This window comes from Sinocyclocheilus anshuiensis, unplaced genomic scaffold (genome assembly GCF_001515605.1).
Source record: "Sinocyclocheilus anshuiensis isolate Anshui unplaced genomic scaffold, SAMN03320099.WGS_v1.1 scaffold51, whole genome shotgun sequence".
NCBI lineage: Eukaryota > Metazoa > Chordata > Actinopteri > Cypriniformes > Cyprinidae > Sinocyclocheilus > Sinocyclocheilus anshuiensis.
In genome coordinates this window covers 5,869,869-5,883,661 of record NW_015548296.1, presented here as the reverse complement: position 1 = coordinate 5,883,661, position 13,793 = coordinate 5,869,869, and the positions used below count along the sequence as shown (strand labels likewise).

At 34.8% G+C, this 13,793-nt stretch overlaps 1 protein-coding gene across 7 annotated transcripts in view; it reads right to left on the bottom strand.

The window, feature by feature from the left end:
- elovl1b (ELOVL fatty acid elongase 1b) overlaps nucleotides 1-13,793 on the bottom strand; it is a 34,954-nt gene that overhangs the window by 1,276 nt on the left and 19,885 nt on the right. For all 7 annotated transcript variants that reach the window (XM_016443803.1, XM_016443805.1, XM_016443801.1 and 4 more), the window contains 6 exons: nucleotides 9,643-9,744; nucleotides 4,671-4,861; nucleotides 4,393-4,473; nucleotides 4,233-4,289; nucleotides 4,051-4,156; nucleotides 2,822-2,958 (listed from right to left, as the gene is read on the bottom strand). In XM_016443803.1, coding sequence (XP_016299289.1) covers nucleotides 2,822-2,958; nucleotides 4,051-4,156; nucleotides 4,233-4,289; nucleotides 4,393-4,473; nucleotides 4,671-4,861; nucleotides 9,643-9,703 — 633 coding nt within the window. In that variant the 5' untranslated portion in view covers nucleotides 9,704-9,744. The remainder of the gene's footprint in view (nucleotides 1-2,821; nucleotides 2,959-4,050; nucleotides 4,157-4,232; nucleotides 4,290-4,392; nucleotides 4,474-4,670; nucleotides 4,862-9,642; nucleotides 9,745-13,793) is intronic.

Here is a 13,793-nt window from a genome sequence, read left to right as displayed (position 1 = left end):
TTCATTGATTGACGGATTCTCTTCAATATAAAGATGTAAATGTGATGCAACACTCTTTTATTAATGCTTTAGAGATTGGCATCAATACTGATTGATTTATTATATGATTTATTAAATGATGTGTATAAGCAAAGCCTAACTGGCATGTCTTCTTCAACACTTTTAAAATTACCAAAAAAAATATATATTAAACTATTAATTAAAATGCAAAATATGTGTGTGTAATTAGTATATATATTATATATATATATATATATATATATATATATATAAAAACACACACACACACACACAAAGTGGTGGCAAAAATGATTAGAGCACTAGTATTTTTACCAGCTAAAAAATGGTTTTAAGTCAGTTATTTCTTTTGCTGTAGTGTCTGTAGGAAATATCATTTACATCTAATTTCATTGTAAAATAAAATTGAATAATAAACATTTATAAAATTAAATTTAGTATACTAATTTATTTATAATACATACATACTAAACAGACCAAGATTTAAATTTAACAGCTCACTTGAGTGGATTATGTCTATGAATAATGACTTACATTTCAATTTGCTTCTCAACTTCAGAAGTCTTGAAATATAGGTCACTGGTTGAAAATTTTTAAAGATTTTTTTTTCTTTTAAATTAGCATTTTTATCAGGCTTCTTTGTTTAGGTTCAGTAATTTCAATGTAATGGCAAAGAAAAAGTTATTAGTTTGTGAATGCCTTATTTTAAAAAATGTCCAATGTTATTTTCATAGGAGCAAGATAAAAGAAAAATCTTAGACGGACTGAAGAGGTTTTTGCATCTGAAGTCGATATATGGGTAGTTAACAAATAGGCAGTAAAAAATGCTTTTTTTGTAAAAGACCTTTTTTGAAAAAGAAATGCATATATTTATGTAGTGTGAAGTCTGATCTTTGAGAAAATATAAAGGGTCACTAACTTCGTCAATTCTTTCACTGCTTTAACATTTTTACTGAACTGTACCATGAATTTGTCCTATGGTGTGACAGCAAAAATTAAGAAAAAAAAAAAAAAACAATACATAAATTGCATGAGAGAGATTTATATTCATTGTAAGACACTTATTTTCATATAGTGCTATTTATTTAATATGAAATTATAATTAACAATTTTTCCCCCATGACTTGGACAATTTCAAGACAAACTTTGACAACAAGACAAACTTTGCTGTCATTCGTTCAAAACTTCTGAAAATTATACCATTTTTAGTTGAGTGATATTTGTATCTCCCCTATTGCAATACTCAACTGTTTTTGAAAGATATTTTGAGATAAAAACCAATCTGTGGTTCTTTTATGTGTGTAACACCATAGGACATTACGTCACACTAAAGGACGGAAATGGTAGTTATTAAGTTATTTCTATTTAATTTTGAACATGTCAAAGGAGAAAGAAAGGTTCATTTTGATACAAACAATATCAACATGTTTTTTTAAACAAAACAAAAAAAGTTTATCATCAACAAAATTCAGTCTCTTAGTCAATCAGTATGTTACTGAAACTCTTCTAGCCCCCCCCTTATTTATCTTATCTTAATTATTTAATTAATTATCTTATTTAATTATTTAAAATGCTTCTTAAACAGACCTTGTCCTGTGGTGTGACATCTTTGTCCTGTGGTGTGACAGAACAGGACATTTTCTGTCACACCACAGGGCGTTTCAGCCTTTTACTGTCAATTAATGACCTTGTTATTCTAAGCTAACCTGTCATTAGCGGTTAGCAAGATACATTTGCATAATTTTCCATGATTATGTAGTTTAACATACAGTTTTTAATTAAAAAATATAATTTAGGGGTGTCACACCAAAGGACAACAAAACGTAACACTTTTGTAGTGGTTCTAAAAAAAGTTAAATATTTGAACTATTCTGAGAGAAAAATTGACCATGTGCACATGTCATGGGCTTCAGTAACATAATCATGAAAGGGGTCCTTCAACATTTATAAAAGTTGTAATTTATTGAACCATGCTTGAGACAGTCACACCATAGGACAATTTTGAGATTTGGCTCAAAAATGGAAAAAATCTAATAACACTGCAGCTTTTATACCAACAGGTCCATGTAGGACAAAGAAATGTTTAATGATTTACTGCATTTTAAATAACTACAATATTAATTATATTCATTTTTATCTTGTGGGACAGTGAAAATGCCATGTCACGTCAACAATATATATATATATGGATAAAAGCGTCTGCTAAATGACTAAATGTATATATATATGTGTATGTGTGTGTGCTGTCAAACGATTAATCGCAATTAATCGCATCCCAAAATAAAAGATTTTGTTTACATAATATATGTATGTGTACTGTATATATTTATTATGTATATATAAATACACACACATGCATGTACATATTTCAGAAAAATTATGTTATGTTTATATATTAAATATATTTATATATAATATAAATGATAGGAATATAAATATAGACATGTAAATACATGCAAATATTTTCAAAACATATACTGTGTGTGTGTGTATTTAAATATACATAATAAATATACACAGAACACACATGTATATTATGCAAACACAAACCTTTATTTTGGATGTGATTAAATCGCGATTAATCGTTTGACAGCACTAATATATATATATACAGAGCCTGACAGCTATGGTCACTTACAACAGTCGCTGCATTTTGAAGATTGTTCATTTTGGCGTTTTGTGCAAAAGAAAATGGGTTTGGAACAACATAAGGGCGAGTAAATAAAGACATTTTTGGCTGCACTATCCCTTCCCCATTATCATGGGTGAGATTTATACTGCTCTACAGACCAAATGAACATACCAGCTGAATTGCAGTCATGTATTTCTTCCACCAGAGGAACTTCTGGAAGCGAGGTCCTGCAGCAGAAAGGCCGTAGTAGAAGTACATGATCACATGGACACAAGAGTTGATCATGGCATGGAAGGAGCCCATTCCACCTGCAAGAAGCATTACAGCAAGTCTTAAAGTCACATATGGTGATAATATATCAAGTTTATGACATTAATGATGATAAGCTCTGGACATTTTCACTTGATATGTATTCATCTAACAGCTGATCACAGCAGAAATAAACACGACAACTGTCAGTCAGTGCATGTGTCTAAGTCTGCATGTTCTGTGTGTCTCTGTGTGAATGAATGGTGTAGTTTCATCTACTACACAAACTCAAACACACACAATGCTCAGTGTTTTCACCATTGCGTCTCAATATGAGACATAAACACACAAACTTCATCTCCAGAGCTGCTCGGCGAGTCACTTCACCAGCTTTTCATCATTTCATTTGATAAAAACTACCATCAAACACTAAAACGCAAAGATCTTCATGACAAATCTTCAAAATAAAAGTTCAGTTTAACTTGAAGAAATTATGACAGAAGTATTTTAAACTCTATACTAAAATACTTTACTTCTCAAATAAGTACTAATAATATTATTATTGTTAAGGAATATCATAAAACCAAGATATTTTTTCATTAATGTTAATGCATACAATTCAGTTGTGCAGCATCTTATAAATTAGAATCCAATGTTTTGTTGGAAATTGTTATACTTTAATTTGATTCAGTTTTAAAAGATTCTTTAAACTGTTCAGTTCATTAAACAGTTTTTAAATGATACATTTGTAATAAATCATAAAACACAGAATCAGTAAAAACATAAAATGTAAAAAACTGAATTTAGAGGAAAATAAAACCTAATTTGTCATTTATTCTCAAGATCTAACAAACGTGGAAAGCATTTCCTTCCTCATCAATGGTAAATTAATATCATTATAAAAACTGATACTGTATATGGAAAAAAGTACGATAATATTTTATCATGCTGTAGGCAGTTTAACAACAGACTCCAATGACCATCAACACCAAGAGCTTTATTTACAAGAACCATTAGCACATGCAAAATCTCTTGGCTTGTGGAACAGCAAACCCATCTCTGACTGGAAGAGAAATTGGTCAGGTTGACGTCACTGAGACGGCACGTGCCGATCATGTAAAATACCTGCTGACTGACTCTGATCGACTCACCTGGTGCGTAGCTCGCACCCCACCACCACGTCCAGGGCATGAAGGAATGGTGGAAGATGTGCAGGAAGGTGATCTGACTGTGTTTCTTACGCAGCACAAAAAACACCTGAACAGGACGAGAGCAGCATTCATCACTTCATGAACCAATCTGTTTCAAATCAGCCGTTTTATTCAAATCTTACCGTATCCATAAGCTCAATGAACTTTGAAAACAGGAATAACCAGGAAACTCTTGCCATCTGGTGAAAAAAAAAGACATCTTTAAGACGCCCGATTTGATTATTTGTGCACAAACTATGGTAATATTTGAGTATATTACAGGAAACGGAAAGCAAATCTTACTCTGAGTCCTTGAGGGCTGTTTGAATAATCACATGGGTCACATCTCCACGTGTATCCTGTCGCCCAACCCGACATCAAGAACTACACATCAAGTCAAAACAATCAATATATGAATTTATATTCGGGAACTGGTTTTGAGGAGCAACTCAAAACCACAATAGTGTTCCTATAATGAATAAAAATATAACACACCTCACTCTGAGTCACTGCAGACAAACAGTTCAAACACATTAGCCAGATCACACCACCTAACAGAACCAACATCTCCTGATTCTCACCTCATATACAATATATACAGACAGGCCAACCAAGGACAGGTTGTAGATGATCATAGCTTCTTTCAGCTGGAAGGGTTTGCGGTTGGCCATAAACCTAGGGCCAGCGTACAGAGCGAAGAAAAGATAAGCAAGTAGAACAGCAGTCATACTGACTGGACTCCCCATTAGGAGGTAGTCCTTCACCCGTGGGTCTAGAAAGAGAGAGGAACACAAAACACAGCACTTTGACATGTAGTAACAGCTAAAATTACTTAAAATCTTCTATATTTTATTCATTTATTATAACTGATAGCAGTTTCCCACACAGATCTGACTTATGAATTAGTGATGGAGAAATACACTACACTGACCAGTCCGATTAAAGCAGCAGCTTTACAAAATCATTCCGTATTAAGCAGCAGCAATTTTAGCTTCCTTGTAGAAGTTACCTTATATAAGATTAACAATCAATAATCAATCCATTTTTTAGTAAATGGAGTATACGGTCTAAAATAAATGTTAATTTTAGATAAGGCCTGACACACTCAAAACAAGCACATGAATACTAACACAACTAGCAACAGCAGCAAGTTGCATTGCGTTCTGAAATGTGTCAATCCACAACTCACAAGACTTCTACTACAGTCAGTTTTCACTTTCACAAGAGCTAATATCATGGCGGAGAAATGATTTAAAACATGCTAGTTTCCAGCTAGCATTTATCAATTTGTTCAAATTGCATTATGTGTATACCAGGGATGGAAACTCATCTGGAATAAAAAATTGATTTTAGCTTGAGGAAATCGGGAAAAACTCACCCTAGACTCCATGTAGTTTTTATTTTATATATACACATTTATACATATATATATATATATACACACACACACACACACACACACACATATATAATATTTAATTAATAAATTATAACAAACATTACTTTGATAATAATTAGTGCTGGGCAATGATTAATCGCGATTAATCGCATCCAAAATATACGTTTTTGTGAACATAATATGTGTGTGTGTACTGTGTATATTTATTATGTATATATAAAGACACACACATACAGTATATATTTAGAAAATATTTACATGTATATATTTATATTCATATAATTTATTTTATATATAAACATATTTCATATATAAACATAACATTTTTCTTAAATATATACATGCATGTGTGTGTATTTATATATACATAATAAATATACACAATGCACCCACATATACTATGTAGTCCAGGTGATATGTGAAAATAATGTTCATTTTTTCATAAAAGCATGAAACTTGGTACACTTGTATAGTTTACAGCCCTAAACATGTTCAGAAATGGAGCCATTGCAAAAACACCTCGTGGTTGCCATGGTGACCATTTTACTTTCCGCCATAACCAAATTATGTATTTTGTGTCATAGCTCCTGAACCGAACATAACACAGAAAAGGGGATGTACCCCATGTTTAGATGGTCAAGGATTACAATGATACCATATACAAAAACAAACTGTTCAGGTGAAGAGTTAATGGTGAAATCAGCAATGTGAGAAGGAAATAACTATCTAAGCATCACAGGATCACAGCATTTACAAAAGTCCATATTATGGCTATTAATTTTTTCGAACAGTTAATGTTTAATTCCATGACTTTATGAGAAGGATTACAATGAAATCTCAGAAGATGCAGAATGAAATTTCAAACATATTTCATGTAAACTTAATTTACAAGCACTCTCTGGAGCCAGAGTTGTCTATTATGTTGTCCACAAGGGGCAAGTCAAAGTCCTGCATGCGGGCGGGTACATGCAGGTGAATCGCTAATATTTGATGTAATGGGTGGAATAATATTTATGTGTAGGGTGTGGTGCGGGTGCGGGCCAGACGGTGACAAGCACAGGTGGGTTGCGGGTCCAATAACCAAGACTATTTCGACTGATTGACAGCTGTAGTGATTATATTAAAGGGAGTGCTCTTTGTTTGCTTTCTGTATTTAATCTATTCACAATTTGAATAAAAGTTTTAATAAATGAGTTTTGTCTACCTCATGTAGGAGATTTAATGCAGGTGTGGTTCGGGTCCCAGTTTTTATGTCAGATGGGTTGGGTATGGGATTAAATTAGTGTTGCTGTCTGATAACGTGTTCTAGTTAATTAGTGCGATTGTGGGAAGATCATTTCACCAGCCAGGAAAGGTGAATGAAAATGCCTCTCTGTGATGTTACCACAAGGCATAGCTTACAGATCTCAGGCTTCTGGAGGGGATGTAGACTCGTAAGAGTGAGGAGGAAGTAGGAGGGTGCTGAGCCTGTGGCTGTTCTGTACACAAATATCAATTTCTTGAACTTGATGCGAGCTGCAACCGGTAGCCAGTGCAGGGAGATAAAGAGAGGTGTGACATTGACTCTTTTGGGCTCATGGAAGACCAGTCGTGCCACTGCATTCTGAATCATTTGTCGAGGTTTGATTGTGCATGATGGAAGTCCAGCTAGAAGACCATTGCCATAGTCCAGCCAACAAATGACAAGGGCCTGGGCAAGAAGTTGTGCAGCATGCTCTGTTTGGAAGGGCCTGATCCTCCTGGTGTTGCGCAATGCAAACCTGCATGATCGAGCTGTCCTTACAATATGGTCCTTGAAGGACAGCTGGTCACCAAAGAATAATTTTTGCCAGGTTGAGCTGCAGGGGATATTTCCCTGGATTGTCTGGTTGAAATGAATGATAGAGCTGTGTGTCATCAGCATAGCAATGGTAGGAGAAACCATGTGCTTGTATAATGGGTCCCAGTGATGTAGTATATATGGTGAAGAGGAGGGGTCCAAGAACTGATTCCTGAAGAAACCCTGTGGCCAGTTGATGTTCTTTGGATACCTCTCCTCCCCAGGAAACCCTGAAAGACCTACTCGTGAGATAAGATTCAAACCAGTGGAGTGTAGATCCTGTGATGGCAGACAGGATAATCTGATGATTCAGATGTAGCCTTAACTGCGGGGCTACAGTGACCGACAGCAAAGCAGTCTCAGTTGAATGGCTGCTGCTGAAACCTGATTGGTTAAAGTTCAGTTGGTCATTCTGTGAAAGAAATAATGCAACTGTGTCTATAAAGGTGAACCAAATGGTCCATGCCATTAGAATAACAAAGGAACAGCATTTCTCAGGAACGTCTTGTAGATTGCAGGATCTCCAGTGGAAAGGTCCTAACAGTATTGTTTCTAGCCCTTTTGTCTTCAGGTATAAAATTATATCCCACAGACAAAACTTTGGGAGAAGCTAGGATTCATACAAGGGTAAAATTGTTTGAAGGAAGACGTGCTAACATCGCTATTGAAGAACTGTTACACTACCATCTTCAATAAATTCTTCTCCCCACAAGTACCCAAAAAGCGTACCCAAAGCGCTATATAAATGTAACAAATTAATAATTAAAGCAATCTTTTATTGTACTATTGAATAAAATATTAGTTAATTATCAAAGAAAGAAAAAAAATTAATAGCCATAATATGGACTTTTGTAAATGCTGTGATACTATGATGCTCAGATACTCATATTTCCTTCTCACATTGCTGATTTCATCATTAACTCTTCACCTGAACAGTTTATGTTGTTGTATGTGGTATCATTGTAATACTTGACCATCAAAACATAGGGGTAGACATCCTTTTTTCTGTGTTATCATGTTTGGTTCAGGAGATATGACACAAAATACATAATTTGGTTATGGCGGAAAGTAAAATGGTCGCCATGGCAACCACGAGGTGTTTTTGCAATGGCTCCATTTCTGAAAATGTTCAGGGCCCTAACCTGTACAACTGTACTAAGTTTCATGCTTTTATGAAAAAGTGAACATATCACCTCAAAGTTTGAACATATCACCTGGACTAATGTACACAAAAACTTTTATTTTGGATGCAATCAATTGCGATTAATCGTTGTCCAGCACTAATAATAATACTATTGTACTGTAAAATAAAACGTAATAATTATAACCATTTTATTTTACAGGACAACAGTAAATTTACAAAACTAATATTAACCTCGATCTTACCGTATTGGCCCGAATATAAGACGACCCTGATTATAAGACGACCCCCCTTTTTCCAGATGTACCTTTTGGAAAAAGGCTTTTTAAAAACCAAATCTTGTTTTTTCTCAGTAAAACACATTTTGTCTTCAATTATTTTCATATTGCATATTTTTCCTATTTTAATTTTTGTTTTGAAAGTATGGTAAAAACTGGTAAAATGTACCAACAATCACATTTAAAAAATATACACTTTTTGATATACCATAAAAAAATTTAAAAAAACAGGTAGCCCATCTGAATTAGGACATTTAGGCTATCCATCTAATAGTAGCCTACCAAAATCTTATTAACAGTAGAAGTTAAATCTTACTGTAGACTTCAAATCTGGGTACTGTCTTACGTTTTAAAATCACAAAGGGAGTTTGGTCCCATCAGGCTAACGTGACAGTCACGACTCATGCAGCTGTAAGGTTTTCTGCTTCTTTTGTTTTTTCTCGCGATCTTTACAACACGCATTACATTACGTATTTCATGGCACACTCGTTTTATGCGTATTTGGCGCCACCTATTGTTGTGGGTGTATTATTGACATGTCAAAGTCTAGACCCTGAATATAAGACGACCGCGTTTTTTCAGATGTATTTCCAAGAAAAAAACATCGTCTTATATTCGGGTCAATACGGTAATTTCTCCACTTTCATTGATTAAATCATAGAGCTTTTATTTGGGTGGAACACCTCAGGTAGACTGTTTTGACAACTCAAATTACCCTTTTTGAATTGAAAACAGCTATTTTTGTAGTAAGGTGTCAAGTTTGCCTTCCTGGTATACTGGCTAACACAAGATCATCGGCCATTAGAAAAAGAAAAAAGAAAAAAAAAAGGCAAAGCATTTGACCACTAGTCTGAATAGAATACATTATTTCAGTACTACTGACTATGGATTCATTTAATGTAACATGCATTTTTACCTCTTCCTGCTAAGAGGCTATCATAGACCTCCAGTACTCTGTCTTTCACCGTCTCCAGCATTTTCACTGACGTCAGCTTCACGTTTGACTACACAAAAACACCTGTGAGGGCAGAAACAGAGATGTTGTCAGTTCAAGAGTGTAATGTCACGTGGAGCAAAACATGCATGAATGCAGATAGTGTGATTCCTCAATCAGTACTTGATCTATACACTGGGTTTTCTACCAGCAGCTGGCTAACTGAGTTAAATGCAGTTGAAAAAAAAAATGCAGTTAAGTGTTTGTAAGGAATGGAATGAATCTCAACAGCTCAACAGCTGAGCCAGTGAAAACGAAAGACCTTGAACCTCACGCTGGAAACATGTGATGTTCATCTCGTGTCCGTTTAACATCCTCTAGCCAGATGCTTCTTTAACAATGAACCCACTTACTCTACTACTACTAAGACATGGGTAACAGAGTTATTCGATTTTCTGTTTATTCCAAATTCTGTTTCTTTATCATTTTCCATCTCCCTCTTTCCCTCCTCCATGTGTTTGTTTCCCTCTTGGCTGACATGGTCTGATGTTGGAGGTGTGGCCGCAGAAGGGGGTGGAACGACACCAGTGAGGTAATGCTTGCCTCACATGAACTTTCATGAAACGCTCGGTCACCTCCATTGAATATATCACTGCTTGAGCTTTGACGCTGTAAACACACTTCTGGATTTATACAGCGGACTACACAGATGGAGGAAGCAGAGTCTGCTCTTATCACAGATTTGTGTCCCGACTGAAGTCTGTGTAAACACAGGAGGGGTTCAGGTGTGTTTGAAGTCTCTCTTTTCAACAAAACAACGAACTTCCTAAATTAAGCTGTGAGGAAAGGAATGTATAAAGAACTACAGAAAACACTACAGCAAACATTCACGGTTTATTCACGAACCAAATGTTAAAGATTAACAAATGCAGTGAAAAGAGGTGTAAAAATTAATTACACACACATGCATGTACATATTTAAGAAAAATATGTTATGTTTATATATTAAATATATTTATATAAAATATAAAAGTTATATTAGTATAAATATATACATGTAAATAAATGTATATATTTTTAAAATATATACTGCATGTGTGTGTATTTATATATACATAATAAATATACACAGTACACACACATATGTAAACAAAAACTTTTATTTTGGATGCGATTAATCGTTTGACAGCACTAATATATACACATACACATACACATATACACAAAATGAGATTATATATTTAAATATTTAGTAAAAATAAATAAAAACCATGAGATTTTACATAAACTATAAAATACATTTAAAGAAAATTATGTATCAATCATATATTTACAAAAAAACTTTTATAGTTCATATAATATTTAAATAAACCATAACAAAGAATTAAATAACTAATAACAATATTGGAACAACAGTAAAATAAAAACCAGAAAGGCAAACACTCAAAGCTAAGGCTACTTTTGGGTCCAATTTAGTTCACAGACCCATTCAGTAGTTATGTATATGACAATATCATTTTATAACCGTACATTTAGATAAGATTAGCAGTAAATTACTCATTTACAATACAGAGATACAATGATGTGCCCATAACTGCTGGGAAATATGAGCCACTGACGCCATTGTCCTTCTGATAACATATATACACAGAACGACTGTCTCTCATTGGTCCAAAAAATTAGTTTTATCCAAAGGGAAGACTTCATCTAGCAACCAGAGGGAACAATAAATAAAAGGTCAATAAATGCTTTACCTTCCAAGGACTCACATGAACAAACAGTTCTGCCTCCCTGCCGCCCAACATCTGCTCTAAAGCAACGGTGGAAACTTCTCTTAAATAGCACCCAACATGTCTTCAACGCTTCAGAGTGAAAACTGACATACCCAGACAGGTTCTCTCACATATTCTCTGTGTAGATCCCTGGATTGGGGCACACAGATGTCATTTGAGATGGCAGTGATAGGCCACTGTAGGCCATCATGTACGTTCACAGACTAATGGGTTTCTACAGATGCTGATTGGAATCATGGACCATGTTTCGTCACACACGGAGGCGTTCATAGAAAATGTGCTGTGACCTTCAGGTTAACCTGCTTTCCGGTCGCTATCGCTTCTAAAGTCGGTGTGATTGTAAAAAGATGATAACATTCCTTTGCTTTGGGAGTAAAATCTAAGAATTTAAACGACTGCATCATATTGATCTGTGAGCGGAAGACCTGAGATAAGATTAGTGCAACACGGAGTTCAGCAAAAGGAAACGCAGATTGAATGTACACGCAAATGCATGTGAACTGACCGACCTTTATCATAATATTCCTTCCTTTTAGACTTTGCATTGAAGTTCACACAAAAAAAAGTTCCCACATAAGTCAAAAACCAGCAGTTTCAGAGAGTTTCTTATCTCAGAACGTGAGTTTGTCACCGGAATGAGCCTTCATCCAGCCAGGTGTGGTAGATCTTGAACATTCAGTTCATCAAATGAGGAAGATCAGTTAATGATCAACTGGTTTCTGTACACAAAGTATAGCGTCATCCTTGTGCAAAACACATGAAGTGACTAGGGCTGGGTATTGAGACAAATTTCAAGATTCGATTCAATTTCGATTTACAAGCTTGTGATTCGATTCAATTTTGGTCTCAATTCAAAATCGATTCATTTGGAAATACAGGCAATCAGGTGCAGTACATGTTAATTAACTAAAGAAAATCTCTCTAATGCTGTAAACTATACAATAAAACCAATTAGTACTATATTAACGTGATTTACAAAAACATTTAAACTGCACATTTTTTATAGTAAAAATATAATTATATAATTAAAAGGTTATCAATACATTTTTATTATACAATACATTTCTACTCCAGTTTGTTAAAATATAAACATTTGAAGTCTGTCATAACGTGAATTTATGATTTTTTTAAACATACATGAAATACTGAAGAACAGGTTAAGTAAATATATAATGAATATGTAATATAGTGCATATATTTAGCAAAATGCTTCTTTCTAGAGTTCATTTTTCTAGCAAATTTTCAAGGTCATTGTCATTGAATTGCTTTTATGAGGTAAATGTAACGTGAAATTGTTTACAAACCATTTCGTTGACGTCTTTCGGCGGCTGAAATACTATTTAGCGATTACATGAGACATACATTTCAGTAAGTTGTTCTGTTTCTTTAAACATACCTTATGATGTTCATTCATGTTTACTGCGTGATGTAACTGTAGACGCTGTACAGTAGACGATCTGTCGATCACGACACATCAAAGAGCACCAAAACGGTATTTATTATTTGAATTGCATAATAAAACCGACAGAATTTGAAAGCGGAGACTTTGTTTCATATAAAAAGTAGCAGATTTTCTGTTTGAGGCATGCTACAAATAATGATTCATTAAGTTCTGTCATGCTTTTGGATTTGTCTTCGTATTGTTTTCATATTTGTGGAACGTAACGGCTGAAAAGTAGTTTGACCAATAGTGTGCAGGCATTGTACACAATCGACCAATCGTGGCGTGCGAGAAGGCGGGATCTACAGAGAAATAGTCTTTGGAAGCAATGCATATACATGTACATATGAAGTATGAGGACTGTAGAGAGTGTGTCAACAGGAAAACAAAGTCAAACTTAGACATTACGGAATTTAGAAATCCGTTAGGAATCATTAGACAAATTGGACGTATGGTAAACCTGCTTGAACATTTACACACCCCACAGTATAGGGGGAAAAAATCCTGAATGCAAGCAGTGTCTGATCACGGTTGCCAGTGTGGGAGTAATCTAATTTTGCAAGATATGAGAGGCATCTGTAAGACGTCTCAGGATTGTCAATGGCTGTGTGGATGTATTGTGAGGTTTTGGCATGGCTGATGGAACATAAGCCTCAGCAACTAAATAGTCCAACAGTGGAAACTCATGGAAGCCACATCTAGACACACAAAAGAGCTTTGCCTGGGCCGGGTCTAATTGGTGTTTATGTCCCAGTGGGATGTATTTGTATTTGCATCTGGATTGACTCTCCTGATGAAACGTTGTGCAAACATGTTCTTGGGAGGAGTGCATGCTTCATAATGACAACACTATGAGTGGCCACAATGTTAGTATACCTCAGGGTTAGCAAACCTCTAAT